This window comes from Podarcis cretensis (assembly GCF_951804945.1).
Source record: "Podarcis cretensis genome assembly, contig: SCAFFOLD_54, whole genome shotgun sequence".
Taxonomy (NCBI): domain Eukaryota; kingdom Metazoa; phylum Chordata; class Lepidosauria; order Squamata; family Lacertidae; genus Podarcis; species Podarcis cretensis.
Window position 1 is genome coordinate 10519 of NW_027647835.1, and position 21180 is coordinate 31698.

The 21180-nt window shown below is 40.6% G+C and overlaps 1 protein-coding gene across 6 annotated transcripts; it reads left to right on the forward strand.

The window, feature by feature from the left end:
• The first annotated feature begins 790 nt into the window (after window positions 1-790).
• LOC307208438 (uncharacterized protein) lies at window positions 791-20900 on the forward strand. Of its 6 annotated transcripts, none has more exons than XM_079996499.1 (8): window positions 791-984; window positions 1620-1661; window positions 2333-2438; window positions 3151-3183; window positions 8684-8716; window positions 17247-17279; window positions 18660-18785; window positions 20605-20900. In XM_079996499.1, the coding sequence occupies exons 3-7, from the start codon at window positions 2396-2398 to the stop codon at window positions 18776-18778; spliced, it is 261 nt and encodes an 86-aa protein (XP_079852625.1). In that variant the 5' UTR covers window positions 791-984; window positions 1620-1661; window positions 2333-2395; the 3' UTR covers window positions 18779-18785; window positions 20605-20900. The 6 variants fall into 6 exon arrangements, with proteins under 6 accessions (XP_079852625.1, XP_079852626.1, XP_079852621.1 ...); XM_079996500.1 differs by having other exon boundaries at window positions 8687-8716; XM_079996495.1 differs by lacking the exon at window positions 2333-2438.
• The last annotated feature ends 280 nt before the right edge of the window (window positions 20901-21180 follow it).

Below are 21180 nucleotides of genomic sequence, written 5' to 3' on the forward strand. Positions count from 1 at the left end.
GGTGTGACTTTGCCTGCTTTTTGCCTGCTTTTTTAAACAACAACAACTTTTTTTTGGATTATAAAAAATCCTGGGCAGCACCAGGCACCTCCTACTAGTAATAATAATCCCACTCCTCAGTCACATTCTGAGAATTAAGATAGGTACATTTTCAAATGGGGATGCAGGTGGCACTGTTGTCTAAACCACTGAGCCTCTTGGGCTTGCCAATCAGAAGGTCTGCGGACAAATGCAGGCTCCCTCGGCCTGTAAAGCGAAATAATCACTGCAACCCCAGAGTCGTCTGCGACTGGACTTAACTGTCAGGGGTCCCTTACCTCTTTTTTTTTTTTTTTACATTTTCAAACATCTATTTGCAGGTATTGGAGTTAGACATATTTTTCCTTTAAGTGAATTACGATATTTTCAAGGAGCCTGAATTCTCCACATAACATCAAACTCCACATTTGTGCCACGTTGTCTAGAAGCCATACATTTGCTTTCACACCCTTTGAGAAGCCTAAAGTGAGGTGCATCAGGAGAAGATACCGTCTATGCCTCAGCCAGGATTTGCCAGAGGCAGAAAGGAGAAAAACAAAATCCCTTTTCTGAGTAAACAGATTAGAAAGCCTTGGTACAGCAAATAATTTCCTTGCCTCTCCCTTTATTTAGAAGACCAATTAACATTGTGTCTATTCTCATGTGCCACAAGTGCTGTGTGCCATCTTATTTCTTCCGTTTGCATATTTATCCAATTGTTATCTGTCCAATTTATCTGTCCAATTGTTTCATCACCAGGATCCTGATTTCCTCCACGATTCCACTCCCCACTACCCAACCATTTTCATTGGCGTTTCCTTCCTTCATAAGCCAGTGAGAGTGGATCAGACCACAACATTCCTCGGCTTCTTTAGGCTGCCCTGAATTCCTGAAAACCTCCCAAGTCATTCATGACCATGAAGATGATATGGGGACTCCTGCTGGTTTGCGCTCTAGTGTCTGGAGGTATGTAATTCTCAATGGCCCAGTGTGTTTCCCTCCTCCTTGGGGCGAATTCCATAAATAAAGGATGGAATTCATACCCCCCCCCAAGTGATAGCTATGATGCACAAGCTAAGGTGGCTCCAATAATGGTTTCAGACAGTGATGGGGAACCTGTACTCTTCCAGATGTTTTTGGACAGCAATCCCCATTAGCCTCAGCTAGTATAGAGATGAATGACAGGAGCCATAGTGCAACATATATGAAGGGCCACATCCTTGGTTTAGGCAAATTCAATGAGGATACATCTGCTGACATCTATGAAGTTACCAATGATAAGAAAATAGAACTTCCATGAGCATAGGTAGTTTACAGCTGAGGACTGCACACTGGCCATAAACTACAGGAGAGGGTTAAGGCCTTTCTTGTTTGTTTATGGACTTCTTGGAAGCACTGGCTGGCCAAAGTTAGAAAAAGGATGTTGGACTAGATGGACCTTTGGTAAGATCCAGCAGAATTCTTCTTATTTCAATGAGCTGTGTTCACATCAGCTAGGCATGCAAAGGTTTGAATGACACAGAGGAAAATGCTAGTTTCAACAAGTGAGCATTTAGCATTATTCAGGATAATAGTTGTGAGATCTTCTGTCCTCATTCTAGAGACATCACCTCCTCCCAGCACTGATTTGACTCCCAGCACTGGTAAGTGTTGAACATTTTAAGCATGTGCACTTGAGCCTTTTGAATAATTTGCCCAGTAGAATATTCCTTGGGACAATGTGACTGTAGTAACTGCGTTAAGAGGGCAGCAGAATGCCATGGCGGATCCAGATTCTAGGGCACTCGTATATCTAGATCATCACCATAGAGTCATCCAGGCAGAGTTATTCTTTGTTTTCTGCGTAGGCAGTCATAGCAGATTCACTTTATAATCATCAGACTGCCTGCACAGTAGCCACTCTAAAGTGAGAGGGAAAACAAAAGAAGTCCCGAATCACATAAGAAAGGGTGGCGCATCTGCCAAGCCTGATTTATACATGAGGATACATCTGTTTGGAAAACTTGAGTAGGATCCCACATGGCAGGCTGCCTGTGGAATATGGGTCACTGCTACACAGTCCATGAGAAGCATCAGGATGCCATCATGTAGGCACTCAGGCTACAGATACCTGGCATGCAGAAGTAGGGGTTGGCTGATTTAAGCATGACGTTCACTGTCCATCTGAATAAAGGGGTGTGTGTGTGTGTGTGTGTGTGTGTTTACACACCTAGCATTGTATTTAAATCAGACAGTGCTAAAAGAAATCCCAGGTAGATGGTGCTCCTAACCTACAACATCACCCCCACCCTAAATGCTTAATATATCTTCACAGACTACTCCTACAAGTGGTGAACATCAGAGGATCAGAAGGAGATTTTGCCTTTATGTTTTATTAATGCTAAGCTTGAAGACTTCTTCTTTGATGGCTTTCGTTTTGGGTGAGACAGGGTTGACTAGTAAATTGTGGCTTTTCAAATTTATAAATTTATACAACCACCTGTCTGTGTGTGTGTGTGAGAGAGAGAGAGAGAGAGAGATGGAGAGAGAAATCCTGACAGGTTTCTAGTTCATGTTCTCTGAAAAGAGATCTCATGCATTGATCTTAAAGACATTTGCCCCAATCCAATTTGGTTAGTGCCCTCTTACTTAATTTGGTTTTCTGTGTTGCACCTTGGCCTGTTATCATGAGGCTCATCCAGAGTTCTGTGTCTGAGAGGGGTTCTTTTTTGTCCCAGAGCTTTCCCCAGGAAAACCTGCACATTACCACTGAATTGGAGCAAACAGCAATCTGGTTTTCCATTATTTGTTCTAATTGAGTGCTAAATGTGGGTTTTCCTGGGGAAAGCATTGGGATAAAAAACCCCAATCCACTTCAACACAGAGCTTTAAAGCACAGATCAGTGACTGGAAAGTGCAGCTCATGGTGACTGTGATAGACCTAGTCCATCCACATAATATGTAATAAAAATCCTGCACATGTAGAATTTTCCAGACAGATGGCACTCTCTAGTGTATGACACTGGCCATTTAATGGAGGTTGGGAGGAAATTAAAGAATACTTTTTGCAGGAAAGATTCAAATATTGAATTGTGCATTGTTCTGTGTATTGGAGGAATTCTGTTTCATACTGCCATGTCCTCTTATCCACAGCAGCTTCTCCAGAAGTGAGTGCCACCAGTGACAGTGAGTTATTCTTGGTCCAGCAATTTCAGGAAGTATCTCAAAGTTGAAGTCAAAGTTTATTAGTTGTCGCAACCATCCTGGTTTTTTCCCCCCTTCAATTTTTTTTATTAGTTTTCCACATTTATAACAAACTTATCAACAAACAAACAAACAAACAAACAAACATATACCCTAACTGTAATATTTCCACTTTTGTTAACATTGTTGGGTGACTTCCTCAAATCCCCCCGGCTGAGTTTCCATATAAATCATTGCAGCAGTTTTCCTAAACTATTTTCCCATAAAATTTCCTTAACCAATTTACATCTTTCTTTCTTTTCTTTTTAACTTTTAACATAGTATTCTAGAACATCACATATTTAAATCCTAGGCCTACCTGATACTCGCAAGTCATTCTATTTAAATTATCTTAACATATTTAGCTAAATAATCTTTTAATTTCTTCCATTCCTCTTGGTATTCCTCCTCCTTCTGGTCGCAGACTCTTCTGGTCAGGTTGGCTAGCTCCCCAAAGTCCATCATCTTCACCTACCATTCCTCCACTGTTGGTACTTCTTGTAGTTTCCAATTTTTGGCCAACAAAATTCTAGCTGCAGTTTTGGCATACAAAAATAATCTGACATCTTTCTTGGGCAATTCCAAACCTGTTATTCCAAGTATAAAGGCTTCTCGTTTCTTAATAAATGAATATTTCAACATTTTTTTCAATTCATTATGAATCTTTCCCCAGAAGTCTTTCACTTTGGGACACGTCCACCACATATGGTAAAAGGTACCTTCTTTTTCTTTATATTTCCAACATAGGTTGTCACTCTTGTGGTAAATCTTTGCTAGTTTTACAGGGGCTAAGTACCATCTATACATCATTTTCATAACATTTTCCTTTAACACTGTACATGCAGTGAACTTGACCCATTTCCTCCACAGCCTTTCCCAGTCTTCAAACATTATGTTATGTCCAACATGTCTTGCCCAATCTATCATCACAGATTTAACTTGTTCATCCTTTGTATGCCACTCCAACAATAAATTAGACAAATTTTTAAATTTAGAATCTAACAACTCCGTTTCCAATTTGGTTTTTTCTGATGCAAAACTATTTTTCTTATCTAATTTATACAATTCATTAATCTGGTGGTAGTGTAACCAATTTATTTTATCTTTGATTTGATCAAATGGTCTTAATTTAAATCCTTCTTTTATCTTCCAATAATAAATCTGAATATATCAACCAATTAGTCTCCATATTTGACTTTTTCTGGGACTTTGCCTCCATTGGCGAAAGCCATCTGGGTGTTTTCCTGTCTAAGAGATCTTTGTATTTTATCCAAACATTATATAAGGGTTTGATTATGATTTTTGAAACCATTATGGGCCTTTATCTTGTCATACCATAGATAAGCATGCCATCCAAACACATCGTCAAATCCCTCCAAGTCTAAAACATTCGCATTATCTAGTTGTATCCATTCCTTAACCGAACAAAGGGCTGTGGCTTCAAAATATATCTTCAAATCTGGCAGGGAATAGCCCCCTCTTTCTTTTGAATCTGTTAATAATTTAATTCTGTGTTTTTTCCCCTGCCAGATAAATCTAGATAAAGCTTTCTGCCATTCTTTAAAACATTTCACATTATCAATGATTGGGAGGGCTTGAAACAGAAACAACATCTTTGGTAATACATTCATCTTAACCACAGATATCCGGCCCATTAATGACAATTTTAAATTCGACCAAATCTCAAGATTTCTCTAAATTTCATTCCATAGTTTCTCATAGTTATCTTTATATAAATTCAAAATTTTCACCGACAAATTTACACCCAGATATTTAACTTTTTTCACAAAAGCCAGGCCCATTTTTTCTTGCAATAATTTCCTTTCCTCATTGTCCAATTTTTTCTATAATACTTTGGTTTTGCTCTTATTTAACTTAAATCCTTGCGGGACGCAGGTGGCGCTGTGGGTTAAAGCCTCAGCACCTAGGACTTGCCGATCGAAAGGTCGGCGGTTCGAATCCCTGCGGCGGGGTGCGCTCCCGCTGCTCGGTCCCAGCGCCTGCCAACCTAGCAGTTCGAAAGCACCTCCGGGTGCAAGTAGATAAATAGGGACCGCTTACCAGCGGGAAGGTAAACGGCGTTTCCGTGTGCGGCTCTGGCTCTGGCCAGAGCAGCGATGTCACGCTGGCCACGTGACCCGGAAGTGTCTCCGGACAGCGCTGGCCCCTGGCCTCTTAAGTGAGATGGGCGCACAACCCCAGAGTCTGTCAAGACTGGCCCGTACGGGCAGGGGTACCTTTACCTTTACCTTTTAACTTAAATCCTGCTACCTGTCCGAACTCCTGTATCAACTCCAGTGTTTTCACTGCACTGGAGTCTGGATCTTGAAGTGTTAACACCAAATCGTCAGCAAAGGCTTTTAATTTGTATTGTTTGGCTCCTACTGTTATACCTTTAACTTGTTCAGCCTTCCTTATCATACTTAACAAAACCTCCAGGACCAAAATAAAAAGCAGAGGGGAAAGTGGGCACCCTTGCCTGGTACCCTTCTCAATTGTAATTTCCTCTGATACCACATTGTTTATTATAATTTTGGCTTTTTGTTCATGATAAATCGCATTAATACCATTTAAAAACTCCTGTCCAACCCCAATACTATCTAAATTTTGTATCATAAAACTTCAAGACACATTGTCAAAGGCCTTCTCCACATCAATAAACATTAACATTGCTTTACAATTTTTTCTTGCTTCCAACTTTTCTAAAATGTCAACTATATTCCTAATATTATCTTTCATATGTCTTCCAGGCAGAAATCCTACCTGGTCCTTATGGATATAGTATGACAAAACCTTTTTCAACCTATTGGCGAGAAAATTGTCAAAAATTTTATAATCCACGTTAAGTACTGAGATTGGTCTATAGTTTTTAACATTGGATCTATCTTGATCTTGTTTTGGAATCAGCGTTATATAAGCTTCCCTCCAGGTTTCAGGTGCTTTGCCCCCTCCTATTATCTTGTTGCAAACTTCTACCAATGGCTGAATAAGCCAGTCTTTCATAGTCTTATAGTATTTTGCTGACAGTCCATCTGGTCCTGGGGCTTTGCCAAATTGCATTAAATTTATTGCATTTTCAACCTCCTGTCGTGTAATTAATACATTTAGTAGGATCCTTTTACCTTTGGGAATCTTCTGCAAACCATTAGTTTTGATAAAATGCTCAATTTTAACCTTATCTTCTTTACTATTTTTATACAGTTGTTTATAGTACTTCTGAAAACATATTCTTATCTCCACAGGGTTCTCTACAGACTTTCCTTCTGATACAATATTTGTAATAGTACTTTGTTTTTGCTTCTTTTTTAGCTGCCAAGCTAAGAGTTTCCCACATTTATTTGCAGATTCAAAATTCCTTTGTCTCATCATTCTTAATTTCCATTCTATTTCTTGATTTATAATCTGTGAATACTGAGTCTGTAAAGCTTTAATTTCCTTTTGTATCTGCAGATTCTTTGGATTACTTCTAAGGTTCTTCTCTTTATCTTTTAATTGGTCCAAAATTTTATCTTTCTTTTCATTCTGTATCTTTCTCTTAATTGAATTTTGTTGGATGAGGAATCCTCTCATTACTGCTTTACTTGCGTCCCAAATGACTCTTGCTTGCATTCCAGAGTTCATATTAATCTCAAAATAGGCTTTTAGAGTCTTTTGGGCCTTATTAATTATTTGCTCATTCCTCAACAAATCATCATTCATTCTCCATCTGAAAGATCCCTGTGTAGATAATTTCACTTTCATAAATACTGCATTGTGATCTGAGCAAGTTTTAGGGCAAATTTCCGCTTTTGTTACTCTGGGAACCAAGTCTCTGGATATCCATAAATAGTCGGTTCTCGAAAATGATTGATTTGCATCTAAAAAAAATGTGAAGTCTTTTTCAGTTAACGTATTTTTTGCTCTATAAGACTCACTTTTTCCCTCCTAAAAAGTAAGGGGAAATGTGTGTGCGTCTTATGGAGCAAAGGCAGGCTGCGCAGCTATCCCAGAAGCCAGAACAGCAAGAGGGATTGCTGCTTTCACTGCGCAGCGATCCCTCTTGCTGTTCTGGCTTCTGAGATTCAGAATATATTTTTTTCTTGTTTTCCTCCTCCAAAAACTAGGTGCGTCTTGTGGTCTGGTGTGTCTTATAGAGCGAAAAATACGGTAGAATTCTGACTCTCCATATGTCTGACAGTTCGAATTTGTCAGTTATATGTATAAAAAATCTTAGGTAATCTGCCGGCATTCAGTATTTTTTGTCTCTGTCTCCTATCCATTAAAGTAGATGCAACTCCATTCAAATCTCACATTGGAATTAATTTGTAATCCAAATGATCCATAAGCCTTGTTTCCAAATTCTTAAAGAATTCTGCCTTGCCATCATTAGGTGCATAATTTCCCAATAACAAGTATTTTCCCCCTTGTGCTGTAATTTCTACTGCTATGTATCTTCCCTCCTCATCTTTGAAAATCAATTTTGGATTCCATTTTTCTTTGACACTGGTCATTTAATGGAGGTTGGGAGGAAATTAAAGAATACTGCATTTTTCGTCCCATAGGACGCTCCGTCCCATAGGACACACCTAGTTTTTTGGGGGGGAAATAAAGGAAAAAAAATTTCCCTTTATTTCCCCCCCAAAAGCAGGTTGGGGAAACCGAACCAGGTCGGGGAACAGCAGGATGGCGGCGCTGCACCTCCCTGCTGTCCCCTGAGCTTGTGGGGCTGGCCAATGTCTGCCTGGCGTGCGGGGCGCTCTGCTTCAGGGCACCTTGCCCGCCAGGCGGCAGGCTGCTATCCGCAGCGTGGTGAGTCCTGCAGGGAACTCCTGCAGGGCTCCCCACGCTGCGGATGTCTGTCCGGTGCGCGGTGTGCTCTGCTTCAGGGCGCCCCGCCCACCGGGCGGCAGGCTGCTATCCGCAGCGTGGGAAGCCCTGCGGGGAACTCCCACAGGGCTGCCTAGGCTGCGGTTGTGTTCCCAAAGCGCCGGGCGCTCTGCTTTCAGGGCACCCGATGCTCCGGGAAGCAGGCTGCTATCCGCAGCCTAGACATCCCTGTGGGACCTCCCGCAGGGCTGCCTAGGCTGCAGATGTGTTCCCGAAGCGCTGGGAGCTCTGCTTTCAGGGCGCCCAACGCTCCGGGAAGCAGGCTGCTATCCACAGCCTAGACATCCCTGCGGGACCTCCCGCAGGGCTGCCTAGGCTGCGGATGTCTTCCTGAAGCCTGGAGAGCGAGAGGGGTTGGTGCGCACTGACCCCTCTCACTCTCCAAGCTTCAGCGAAAGCCTGCATGCGCCCCATAGGACGCACCCAGATTTCCCCTTCATTTTTGGAGGGGAAAAAGTGCGTCCTATTGGGCAAAAAATACGGTACTTTTTGCAGGAAAGATTCAAATATTGAACTGTGTATTATTCTGTGTATTGGAGGAATTCTGTTTCATACTGCCATGTCCTCTTATCCACAGCAGATTCTGCAGAAGTGAGCACCACCAGTGACGGTGAGTTATTCTTGGCCCAGCAATTTCAGGAAGTATCTCAGAGTCGAAGTCAAAGTTTATTTGTTGTTGCAACCATCCTGGTTATTATTTTTTTTTATTATTAATTTTTTAGAAAAATTTTCTTTTACAGATTTAAATAACACATTCACATCCACTATAATGCCAAATTCTTTTGGACTTCCCCCCGCTCCCTCCACAATCCTCATAATTTTATATTTATTTCACATTTCCTTTATAATTGTATTGCCAGTTAATTAATCTTTACAACTCTTATCCCTCCCACAATACCCTTTCTCATCACAAAGCCTCTTTAAATCCAACTAGCGTTGTCTGTTCATCACAAATATTTTCCAGATAAATCGTAAACTTTCTCCAGTCCTGTGTGAACTTGTGATCTTTCTGGTATCTAATTTTTCCTGTCAGTTTATCTAGTTCAGCAAAGTCCATCAATTTCCGTCTCCATTCTTCCAATGTTGGTAATTCTTCTTGTTTCCATTTTTGAGCCATTAAAATTCTTGCCGCAGTCACTGCATATTGAAAAAGTTTATAATCACTTCTATTAATTTCTCTTCCTGTAATTCCTAACAAGAAAGCTTCTGGTTTCTTCACAAACGTATATTTAAACATCCTTTTCAACTCATTATATATCATTTCCCAGAAGCCTTTTACTTTCTTACACTCCCACCACATATGGTAAAATGTCCCTTCCCTCTCTTTACACTTCCAACATTTGTTACATGTCTTATACATTTTTGCTAATTTTACGGGAGTGATGTACCATCTGTATACCATTTTCATAATATTTTCCTTTATCGTCATGCATGCAGTGAATTTCATATTTTCCTTCCACACCTTCTCCCAGTCTGCTAACTGTATATTATAACCAAAATCCCTGGCCCAGTGTATCATAACTGATTTAACTTCTTCGTCCTTTGTTTGCCATTCCAATAACATTTTGTACATTTTTGACAATACTTTATAGTCATTATTAATTATTTCCTTCTGAAATCTAGACTCTCCTTCAATATATTTCCTCTCTTTACAATCCTTCTTAAACATATCATTTGTTTGGAAGTAGTGCAACCAATCATATACATATTTTTTAACTTGTTCATATGGCTTCAGTTTCCATTTCCCCCCTTCTTTAATTACAATATCTCCATAAGTCATCCAATCCTCTCTCATGTTTATCTTTTTAACACTCATGACCTCTAGTGGGGATAACCAATGTGGTACATTTGGTTCCAAAATATTTTGGTACCTGTCCCATATTTCTATAAGGGCACCTCTGAAAATGTGGTTGGCAAAGCTTTTATGAGCTTTCTTCTTTCCTAACCATAGATAGGCATGCCAGCCAAACCTATTGTCAAACCCTTCCAAGTCCAGTAGCTTATTGTCTTTTAGTGTTATCCAATCTTTTATCCACCAGAGACAAGATGCTTCATAATAAAGTTTCAGGTCCGGCAGGGCGAAGCCACCTCTTTCTTTCGCATCAGTTAGTAGATTAAATTGTATTCGTGGCTTTTTGCCCTGCCAGATATACTTTGAGATCGTTCTTTGCCAATCTCTGAAGATCTTTGTCCCCTTGATTATTGGGATCATTTGAAATAGAAACAACATCCTTGGAAGCACACTCATCTTGATTGTAGAAATTCTGCCCCAAAAAGATAACTTCATCCTACTCCACACTTCGAGGTCTCTCTTAATATTGTTCCAAATTGTCACATAATTGTTTTGGAATAAGTCAATGTTTTTTTGGGTTAACCATATTCCTAAATATTTTACCTTCTTCGCCACTTCCATCTCTGTTTCTCTTTGCACTTCTTCAATCGCACTTTGATCCAAATTCTTCACCATAAGTTTAGTTTTCCTTTTATTTAATACAAATCCGGCCACTCTTCCAAATTGATCAATTTCTTTTATAACTTCTTTTAGACTATTTGTCGGATCTTCCATCGTAATTACCAGATCATCGGCAAAGGCTTTAACTTTATATTGGTTTTGACCTACTGTTACCCCCTTTATTAATTCATTTTGTCTAATAGAACTCAGTAGGACCTCCAGAACCATGATGAATAACAGTGGTGAGAGAGGGCATCCCTGTCTTGTACCCTTCTTTATTTTCACTTCCTCTGTAATTACATTATTTACTATCAATTTAGCTCTTTGTTCTGAATATATTGCCTTTATACCATTATAAAAATCTTCTCCCACTTCCATCATTTCCAAATTTTTCAGCATAAATTCCCATGAAACATTATCAAACGCTTTCTCTGCATCCACAAACATTAAAACAGCTTGTCTCTCATTGCTGGCAGTCAAATATTCCAAAATATTTATTATATTTCTTACATTATCCTTCATATGTCTGCCAGGTAAGAAACCTGCTTGATCTTTATGGATATGCTGTTGCAATATCTTCTTAAATCTTGATGCTAAAATACCCGAAAAAATCTTATAATCTGTGTTTAGCAGAGATATCGGTCTATAATTCTTTACTTGTGTGAGATCAGAGTCTTGTTTAGGTATGAGTGTTATGAAGGCTTCTTTCCATGTTCCTGGTATGTCCTGTTGTTTCAAGATGTTGTTCATAACTTCTTTAAGTGGTACCGTCAAGGAGTCCCTCATTTCTTTATAATACGTTGCTGTAAATCCATCTGGTCCTGGTGCCTTTCCTTTTTTCATCTGTTTTATGATTTCTACTATCTCCTCATTCTCTATTGGGGCATTCAGTCTGTCTTTCATTTCTGTCGGGATCTTTTGCACCTTTTTTCCTTTCAAAAAGTTCTCTATCTTCTTTATGTTGTTTTTCTCTCGCTTTGCATATAGATGCTTGTAGAAATCCAAAAATCCTTTTCTGATACCTTTTGGGTTCTCTATTTCCTCGCCATCCACAATAATTCTGTTAATTGTACCTTGCTCTTTCCTTTTTTTTATTTGCCATGCCAGCCATTTTCCAGGTTTATTTGCGAATTCGAAGTTCCTTTGTCTCAGCCTTTTAATGTTCCATTCAACTTCTTTATTTATAATCATGGCGAACTGCGTCTGCAGAATTTTAATATTTTGTTTTATCTTGATGTTATTTGGCTTCTTAATTAACTTTTGTTCATTGTCCATTATTTGTTTTAGGATTTCCTTCTTCCCTTTCTCTCTGTTCTTATTTTTGATCGCATTCTGCTGGATGAAGAATCCCCTCATTACCGCTTTACTTGCATCCCAAACTGTGCTAATCTTTGTACCTTTATTCATGTTATCTGCAAAGTACTCCATCAGTTTTTTCCGAGCATCTTGAATAATTCTTTCATCTTCCAAAAGGTAGTCTTTCAATCTCCATCTAAATGTTCTTTCTTCATACATCTTTATCTCCATTTTTATTGGATTGTGATCCGAAATTACTCTAGGTTGGATTTCTATTTGTTGAATTCTAGTAGTTAATTCATTCGAGATCCAGATTTGATCTATTCTTGACATGGACTGATTCGGTTCCGAATAAAATGTGAACTCTTTTTCTAATGGGTGTCTGAGTCTCCAGATGTCGATTAAATTGAGGTTTTGCACCAATGTGAAAAAGGTCTTCGGTAGTTTCCCCTCTTTACTGTCACTTTTTTCTCTTAATCTGTCCATTTCCGTTGAAACAACTCCATTCATATCTCCCATTATTATGATTTTTTGATCCATGTATTTGAACAGTCTTTCTTCCAGTTTCTTGTAAAAATCAGTCTTATTTCCGTTAGGTGCATAGATCCCGACAATTATTAGTTTTTCGCCCTGCCAATTGATCTGTATTGCAATTATTCTTCCTTCTTCATCTTTGAAGATCTGTTGAGCTTCTATGTTTTTCCTAACATAAAGGACTATGCCTCTCTTCTTTTCTTTGTCTGAGGATATAAATTCATTGCCCAATCTGTTATTAATCAAGATTTTTTTGTGCTTTTTTGCCACATGTGTTTCTTGTAGACAGATGATATCCAAATTTTTTCTTTTTAAATATTGTTCAATACAATTTCTTTTCTTCTTATCGTTCATCCCATTAATATTCCAATTCCATAATTTCAATGCCATGTCTTCCGATAATTAAAATATACAGTTTTATCAAATTTTCTCTTTATGATTCCTCTTTTTCTTCTTCCTCCTCTTCTTCTTCTTCATCCTTCTCCTCCTCCTCTTCATCTGTCTCTCTGTTCTTTTTAGATTTCCCCTTTAAAAATTTCCCTCCCATTGGGTCAGCTCCTCCTACTGCACCTTCTTCCTCCTCCTCTTCTACCATCAGTTCTTTGTAACGTCTCTGAAACTTGCTTGTTTCTTCGGGACTTGTCAGTCTATGTCTCTTGGCTTTGTATATAAAGGAAATCCCCTGAGGGAATTCCCACTTAAATTCAATCTTGTTTTTCTTCAAAATTTGGACCAATGGTTTATAAGGGTCTCTCCGTTTCAACAATCTAACCGGTATATCTTTGAAAATAATTATGTAACTCCCATCAATATTCAATCGTTTCTCTCTGTTTTTTTGGAGTATTAAATTCCTCATGTCTTTATCTTTAAAAGTAATCAAGCAATCTCCTGTAACTTTCCTTGCCTTGGTTGTCCTTACTCTCATCCTGAATGCGTTTTGAACTCTCTTCTCTACATCTTCTTTTTGTAATTCCAGCCATTGAGCAATTTCAGTTATTAATTTATCTTTTATATCTTCTCCTTGAACCTCTGGAACTGCTCTCAATCTTAGGTTCACCTCCCGTTGTCTCAATTCATTCATGGAGATTGCATCCCATAACTCCTCCTGTGTTTTAGTCATTTCTGAAATTCCCGCTTTCATCTTCTCCTCTTCTTTTTTAACTTCTTTTATCTCCACTTTTGTCTTTTTTAATCCTTCCTCAACCGATTGTGTTCTCTTACTAACTTCTTTTATTTGACCTTTCAGCTCTTTTACTGTATCATCAATCTTCTGGTCCATTTTACCTATTTTGTTATCCACCTGCTCAATTCTAGTATTTACATGTTCTAATTTATCCTCCAGATTCTTTTCACTTTGTCTAATTTCTGCAAACATTTTTAAAATTTCTGATTTGAAATCTGCCTCAGGTTTTGAACCCCTTCTTTCTCCCGGTGTTCCTCCTTCCCCAGCTTTCTTCTGTGGGTGAGACATTTTCTCCCTCTCCTTACTTTCTATCCGTTCCCTTTTTATATAAAACAGTCCCACTATCCCCAATTCCGTTGGATCTAAACCTTAAATTATACTGTGTCCCTCCTCCAAACAATTCTTATCTCAAATATATGAATGACACTTTTTTCCAAAATTCAATTCAAGAAAAAAACAAAAACCATCCAGCCCAGTCCCAAGTCTCAATATAGTCAATATAATCAGATACAGTCCAATTTAAACTCCACAGTTCAAATTGTCTATGAACGTCTTCTTGCCACCAATTTGGCTATTCCATCAATGCGGGTATTTGTTTAAATGTGACCCAACTTTTACCAATTTGCTGGAGTTAGAGGGAACCCAAAGAAGAAAAGTATCCAAAACGAAGCAAAAACAATCTTCTGCCACCAATTAGGCTAATCCTTAAAGTCGATATAAATGGGAAATCTTCTGCCACCAAATAGGCTAATCCAAATTTGTGTATATCAGTAATCCCAAAGCCAAGAGGTTTATCAGAAAAAAAACAAGAAAAAAAACGAAAAAAATCCCGAAGAGAACCAAGCAAATAAAAAAACAAGTTGTTGTATATCTTCTGACCACTAGGGGCAAGGTCTCCAAACCGTGTTAAATTGCTCAAAATATTTAATTATTCAATAAAAAGAAATTGCCGTCCAAAAAAAAGAAAGAAAATAAATCTTCAAAAGAGTGAGCCGAATTATGTTTAGTCCTAAGCGCCAGTCCAGATCAGTTTAAAACGAACCTTCTTTTCTCGGCAAACATCAGACAATCCTGTATAACTTTAACAATGGAGTCTGGAAATCCCCTTTTATTGCGCAGTTTTTATTTCACCACCGCACCAAAGTCTGATTGCGATAAGTCAATTTCACAAGCCCCCCAAAGGACTTGAACAACTCCGTCTTGCTCCTCTGTCCCCCCTTTTCCTTTAAATCTTCTTTGATAACTAGTATCTTCCCAAAAAGGGTTATTTTTGTTCAGTTAAAAGGGGGGAAGAAACAGTAGCCGCGAGCGGTAACTTACTTTCACTTTTAACCGCTTTGTTGTTTCTATGCGTCTAAGCTGATTGCGGACGGAAAGCTGGTCTCGTAGCTTCCAATTTTTCCTCCGGTTACTTTCCTTAGTTTTCAATGATCTTCTTAATATCCAATTAAGTCCGAATTCCTTCCAAATCGAGAATTGAGAGCTCTCCTTGCAAGCTCGGGGCTTCGTTTCTCGGAGGTAGCTATGGCCTCCCTGCAACCCGCTCTCCCCCCCGCCGTTCTCGTCGCTCTTATTAAGAGCTACCTGACGGCCGGGAGGTTCGCGTTTCGGCTGCCTGCGGGAACCTGAGTGTCAGGACACCCTCCTGACACTACTTCAGGGGGTCACTGCGCCCTGTGACACCCCCAATCCTCCGAAAAACTCGGGATTCCCCAGGAGGGAAAATCCCCGCTTGCGCTCGGATCGCTGTCAACTGGAAGTGTGGGAAGCCCTGCGGGGAACTCCCACAGGGCTGCCTAGGCTGCGGTTGTGTTCCCAAAGCGCCGGGCGCTCTGCTTTCAGGGCACCCGATGCTCCGGGAAGCAGGCTGCTATCCGCAGCCTAGACATCCCTGTGGGACCTCCCGCAGGGCTGCCTAGGCTGCAGATGTGTTCCCGAAGCGCTGGGAGCTCTGCTTTCAGGGCGCCCAACGCTCCGGGAAGCAGGCTGCTATCCACAGCCTAGACATCCCTGCGGGACCTCCCGCAGGGCTGCCTAGGCTGCGGATGTCTTCCTGAAGCCTGGAGAGCGAGAGGGGTTGGTGCGCACTGACCCCTCTCACTCTCCAAGCTTCAGCGAAAGCCTGCATGCGCCCCATAGGACGCACCCAGATTTCCCCTTCATTTTTGGAGGGGAAAAAGTGCGTCCTATTGGGCAAAAAATACGGTACTTTTTGCAGGAAAGATTCAAATATTGAACTGTGTATTATTCTGTGTATTGGAGGAATTCTGTTTCATACTGCCATGTCCTCTTATCCACAGCAGATTCTGCAGAAGTGAGCACCACCAGTGACGGTGAGTTATTCTTGGCCCAGCAATTTCAGGAAGTATCTCAGAGTCGAAGTCAAAGTTTATTTGTTGTTGCAACCATCCTGGTTATTTTAACCAAAAAGGGAATATAAGTATTCTATGGATATTGTGCAGAATATGCATAGATACACTGTTAAATACAGTGGTAACCAATTTATGCATCTATACTTTGAAATGCAGACCTACACGAATAAATTTCTATATTACATTGCTGATCAGATTTTACAGTTTGCTATATTGTCTTTGATGCACATTCTTAGTTTTTGGGATGCAACCACGAATCTCACCATGTTGTCTGTCTCAAACGTATCAGAGCCAGACAGCAAATATGTGACCTTCACTTGATAGTCCACATCAGGCATCTTACACAATAGTTCACAAATGTACTTAGGTTTCAGCTCAGAATACATAGGACAGTAGAGTACATAACAGTATAGGTCTTCTGTTGCTTGAGTGCCACGTAGAGAAAGCCTCTTTTCTGCTAGAATTTTCCTGCAGCAACCATCTAAATACTCTGAGGGCATTGTCTGAAAACTCAGAGCCACAAATGCCTTCCTAAGTGAACAGATTGGTAAATCATATAGATAGTTCTCAAAACGATGTTATACTTTAATTAAATACAATTGTGGAGAGCACATTGATTCCTGGATTGCCTAATATCTTGTGTGTAAAAAAACCTTCAGTTTTTCCTTTAGAGTTCCGGGAGTCCAAAACATTCAAAAACCAAAGTGCGGCCTCCAAAAATAGTTCGCAAACTGGAACAGTCACTTCTGGGTTTGTGACATTCGGGAGCCAAAACATTTGACTCACAAGGTGTTCAACTTCCAAGGCACGACTGTATATGCTTACAAATGTGCTCTAAGTAACAGTTCTTAAGAGCCTGAGGAATTACAGTTGTACCTTGGTTTTCAAATGCCTTTTTGAGTCAAATGTTTTGGCTCCCAAACATTGCAAACCTGGAAGTGACTGTTCTGATTTGCGAACTATTTTTGGAAGCTGAACATCCAACAGGGCTTCTGCAGCTTCTGATTGACTGCAGCAGCTTCCTGCAGCCAATCAAAAGCCACGCTTTGGTTTTTGAACGTTTTGGAAGTCAAATGGCGGTGCTTTCTAGCATACTGCATAACACCTGCCATCCTAAAAGCTTAGCTGCAAACTCAGCTGTGGGCGTAAAATAATTGTGCGTTTCTTTTATTGGAAGTTGGGGGGAAGTGGAATAGTATTATTCAGAACTGAAGAATTCTTGCAGGAATGGTTGAGGTTTTGCCCTCTGTGTCTGGATATTAGAGGAATTCTGTTTCATGTTGCCATGCCTTCTTATTTATAGCGACTTCTGCAGAAGCGAGCACCACCAGTGATGGTGAGTTCTTCTTGGTCCAGCAATTTAAGCAAGTATCTGAATCATAGCACACAACTTATCCACAGCAACATGGTGATAGGAGAATGATTTGCTTTCCCTATCCCAGATAACAACTCTCCCTCCACTTCTGGTACAACTTCCCCTCCTCCTACAACTAATGTGTATCATAAGCCTGTGGAGCGATTTACTTTTATGACAGCGATGGGGAACCAGTGGCTCTCCAGATGTTGGTGGACTCCAACTCCCAGCAGTCCCAGCTAGCATGACTACTGCTCAGGATGATGGATGTTGTCCACCATTCCTACTTTATTAGTGCTGTGTTCATGGATCTGTACGGCTGGCTATGGTATTTGTATTCTGGAAATATGTTATCACGGGGATCCATTTTGACTTTTTTATTTTATAATAGCACACCATCTCCCCAAAGCAAGTTGCTAGTTCATGCTTTGTGAATTGTTCTTAAGCTGCAATGCTATGACTCTAACCTGAAATAACTCTCTTTGAGCATAGTGAGGTTAATTCTGAATATCTGTGCAATGGGCATGTGCCACACACGTTACCCCAATCCTACATGGGGAAAGTATGTTCTCTTTGTGCATGGCAGGTTGCACAAGATGAGAATATTGCACAGTCAGCACCATGTGACGTTGCTCATTGAGGTCCACCAGCAGCAGCAGTGAAAAGAGGATTTGCATAATGAACTTTGACATTTCCCATGATCTGCTTGGGGAGGGTAGGACCGGGTCTCCTTTCCAATCAACTGGCTGCAGCTACCATCTGCTTGGTACCCCCTGTTATAAATATGCTTTGGTGACTTGGTGTGATGGTTGGCCATGTGTATGACAGACAAGATTCCGTTCTGATCACACTTTGGTGCTTTGGAAAATGGGTCACTGCATGATTCATGTTGCCTTGGGTCCAAAGCAGAACATTGCTTCAGAAATCCAGTGCTTCATATGTCTCCACAGAGAATAACACAAAGCAATGAACAAATGAGCTAGAACTTTTTTTTTTTTTACAGAATTGGAAGACCAGCCCACAGAAGCAATGCTCATATATAATGTGAACATATAACATTGTGCCAATAGTAGTGCAACATTTGGCTTAGTGCTGGTAACATTTGATCTGTTGTCTGGGGAGCTGACACACACACAGTGGTACAAAGGAAGGAATGCCTCCAGTATCAGAGGCAGCCTGCCTCAGAATGCTAGTTGCTGGGAATCACAAGGGGCAAGAAGTCTTGTGTCCTGATTGCAAGCTGACCAGGAGTGTCTGGTTGGTCACTAGGAGAACAGGATCCAGCAGGCTCTTCTTATGTTCCTAAGAAAGAAAAACCAGAGAAGGTGTGGCTCATGAGCTCTCATTTTCCTCCTAATCCAGAGACCACCCATGGCCGTCGGAAAGGTTTTCTTCCATCTTTTTTTGACATTTTTGCAAAACGTTTGGAATCAGTTGGTGCTATGAAGAACAAATGGGCTTCGCCATTTTGGGGAAAGTAAGAAAATGGTGAGTTTAAGAAGAGAGTAAAGAGAAAATGAAAAGAGATGGGCATTGGAGAGAGGCGATGCAGGGCAGGGGATCTAAAGTAGATATAGTTGCCAGGGCATAAATACTCAAAGGGGAGAGTCCTGAAAGTGTTGAGGTTAATGGCAACTGGAGACATTTCATGCATTGTCTCAGCCTGTCTCTACTTGCCTTCAGTTTATGAAGTCGGTCTACAATGCACTGCTGTAGGTTTGTCAGGGCTGTGTTTACAGTGAGCAGTTTTGTGCATGTGGTACCACTGTTTTAAAGGAAGAACAGGCAGTGGCACAGGGTGATAACCATGGAATGCTAACAAAAGCTCCACTTTCCGTTTTAACACAGATAGAGGCTAGTTACATTCAGTAAGTATCAGGCGAATCCATTATTTCCTTTTCATTCATAGCTAGCTCTGCTAATCAATGCAGATCAGTAGTGTGGCCTTTTCACCATCAGAAACGAGGAAGTGTGAACTATCCAATTTCAAATAAGCATAACAATGTAAGGTGATTCCTATATTTCTTCCCAATAGACATAAAATGGCTGGAGGATGTCAATGCTACATTTCATTCTATCCATGCCCTGAATGGTAGGGAATTAAAGTCAGACTTTACATGTTCACTTCAAAGGAGAGAGCATTGGAAATTTATGATGTTTTTGGAAGAGGGAAATAAAACAAATTTGGACATAGAAACAGTGGCATAGCACGGGGGGGATGCCAGAACAATGGCCCTGGGCACATTTTTTAAGGGGGTGCAGTGCTGTGCATTTGGCTTCTCGTGCTTTCCTGCCAGCCCTGTGCTGCTCACATAGTGGTGCAGGGTTGGCAGGGTGGCATGAGAAGGACGTTTTGAGAGACTGGGATCAAAGGGCACATGGCTGTTGTGTCCTCCTCACCTCGCCTCTGGGCATCAGGGGGATTCGCCCACCAAGGGCTGCATTGACTGGCCAGGCTCCCTGCGTAGATGGGCAGGATGTGGTGTGTGGCCCCGCTTGGCTCCGAGGAGGGGCGGTTGCAGCAGTGGTGAGGGCTGGGCTGGCATTGCAGGTTCCGTTCACTATCAGCACTCTGTCCCCCTGCTGTGTGCACACATGTGCAGGCCCCCAGGCACCAGCAAACCACTACACCACTGCACAGAGAACTCCCAGACTGGTTGTTTGTTGAGCATCCACCCTGATTTGTTCACACAATATTTGCATCCAGGGCTTGTTATGCCATGCAGTTCTCCATCATTTTTCTTACTGCAAACAGTCTGATAAGAAAAGTGAGAATGTGTGGAGGTAACAACCACTAGATGGTGATGTTGTACAATCTCATAAGAATTTTGCACAAACAAATCAAGAACAGACACTCACTAAACAGTCTTCTGGAAGGACCCATCGTCTGCCAATCAGAGGACACAGTCATTACTTACAGACTAATTCTAAGCAAATTTACTTGGAAGTAAACCTCTGTAACCAAACCTCAATAGCTGCTTTTTCTAAGGAAAAGCAGAAAGGAGGAGGTGGCTTGGAGCAGAGACCTGTGGGGTGCCCATAATGTGCTTAACCCATTCCTTCCCTGCACATTGCTCTTCTAGTGCACCTCTTCCATAATTGGGCTTTTATAGGCATTACCTGATGCTAGTTTAGAAGCAAACTTCTGGGATTCTTAAAAAGTTGCCTCCAAGGGACAGACCCTGAGTTTTTTTGTTTTCTTTTAAAGGTTAATTTGAACTCATCTCAGCTATGCATGGATGCTCACTTGCCTTGATCTGGCTCTTGGCTCCAACTGCTCCAACTTTAAAATCTCTTTCTGTTTCAGGAATTGCATCCATCCCGCAACACACCACCTGTGGCCACATCGTGGTTCCATTATAAGAAAAGCAAGGGAATAGCCTGATTCCAGTGATATAAGGTTGTGTGTTGTCACCATCTCACCATTCAGAGGAAATAAACTCAAGCATTGACTAAACAACTACATTTGATCCATGATTCAAGCATTGTGTGCTTTGTGTCTTCTGCACTGTGCAAAATACAAATCATAGAGTCCCCCGCTCAGATGAGCTTTTAGATAAGGTTTAGCATGTAAAGAGCTAAAATAAAAATGTGAAATTTGGAGACTTTTTGAGTGGGTCCATGTTTCAGAAATTTGACCTCAAACCTTCACATCCTCATTTTTGAGTCAAAATGTGTGATACAAATGCAAAACTGTTTAATGATGGCATAGAGTTAATGCAAAATCTGTAAGGAGTAAAGACCACTGCTGTATTGTCTCCCATTAAGTTGCCCTCTTTGAACATTGTACTGCTTAATACTTACTGCTTCCATCCCCAAAATGTGCACACTGACACCCTACAAATCTACTAAGTTAAACTTACTATGAAATCTTTCATCCATA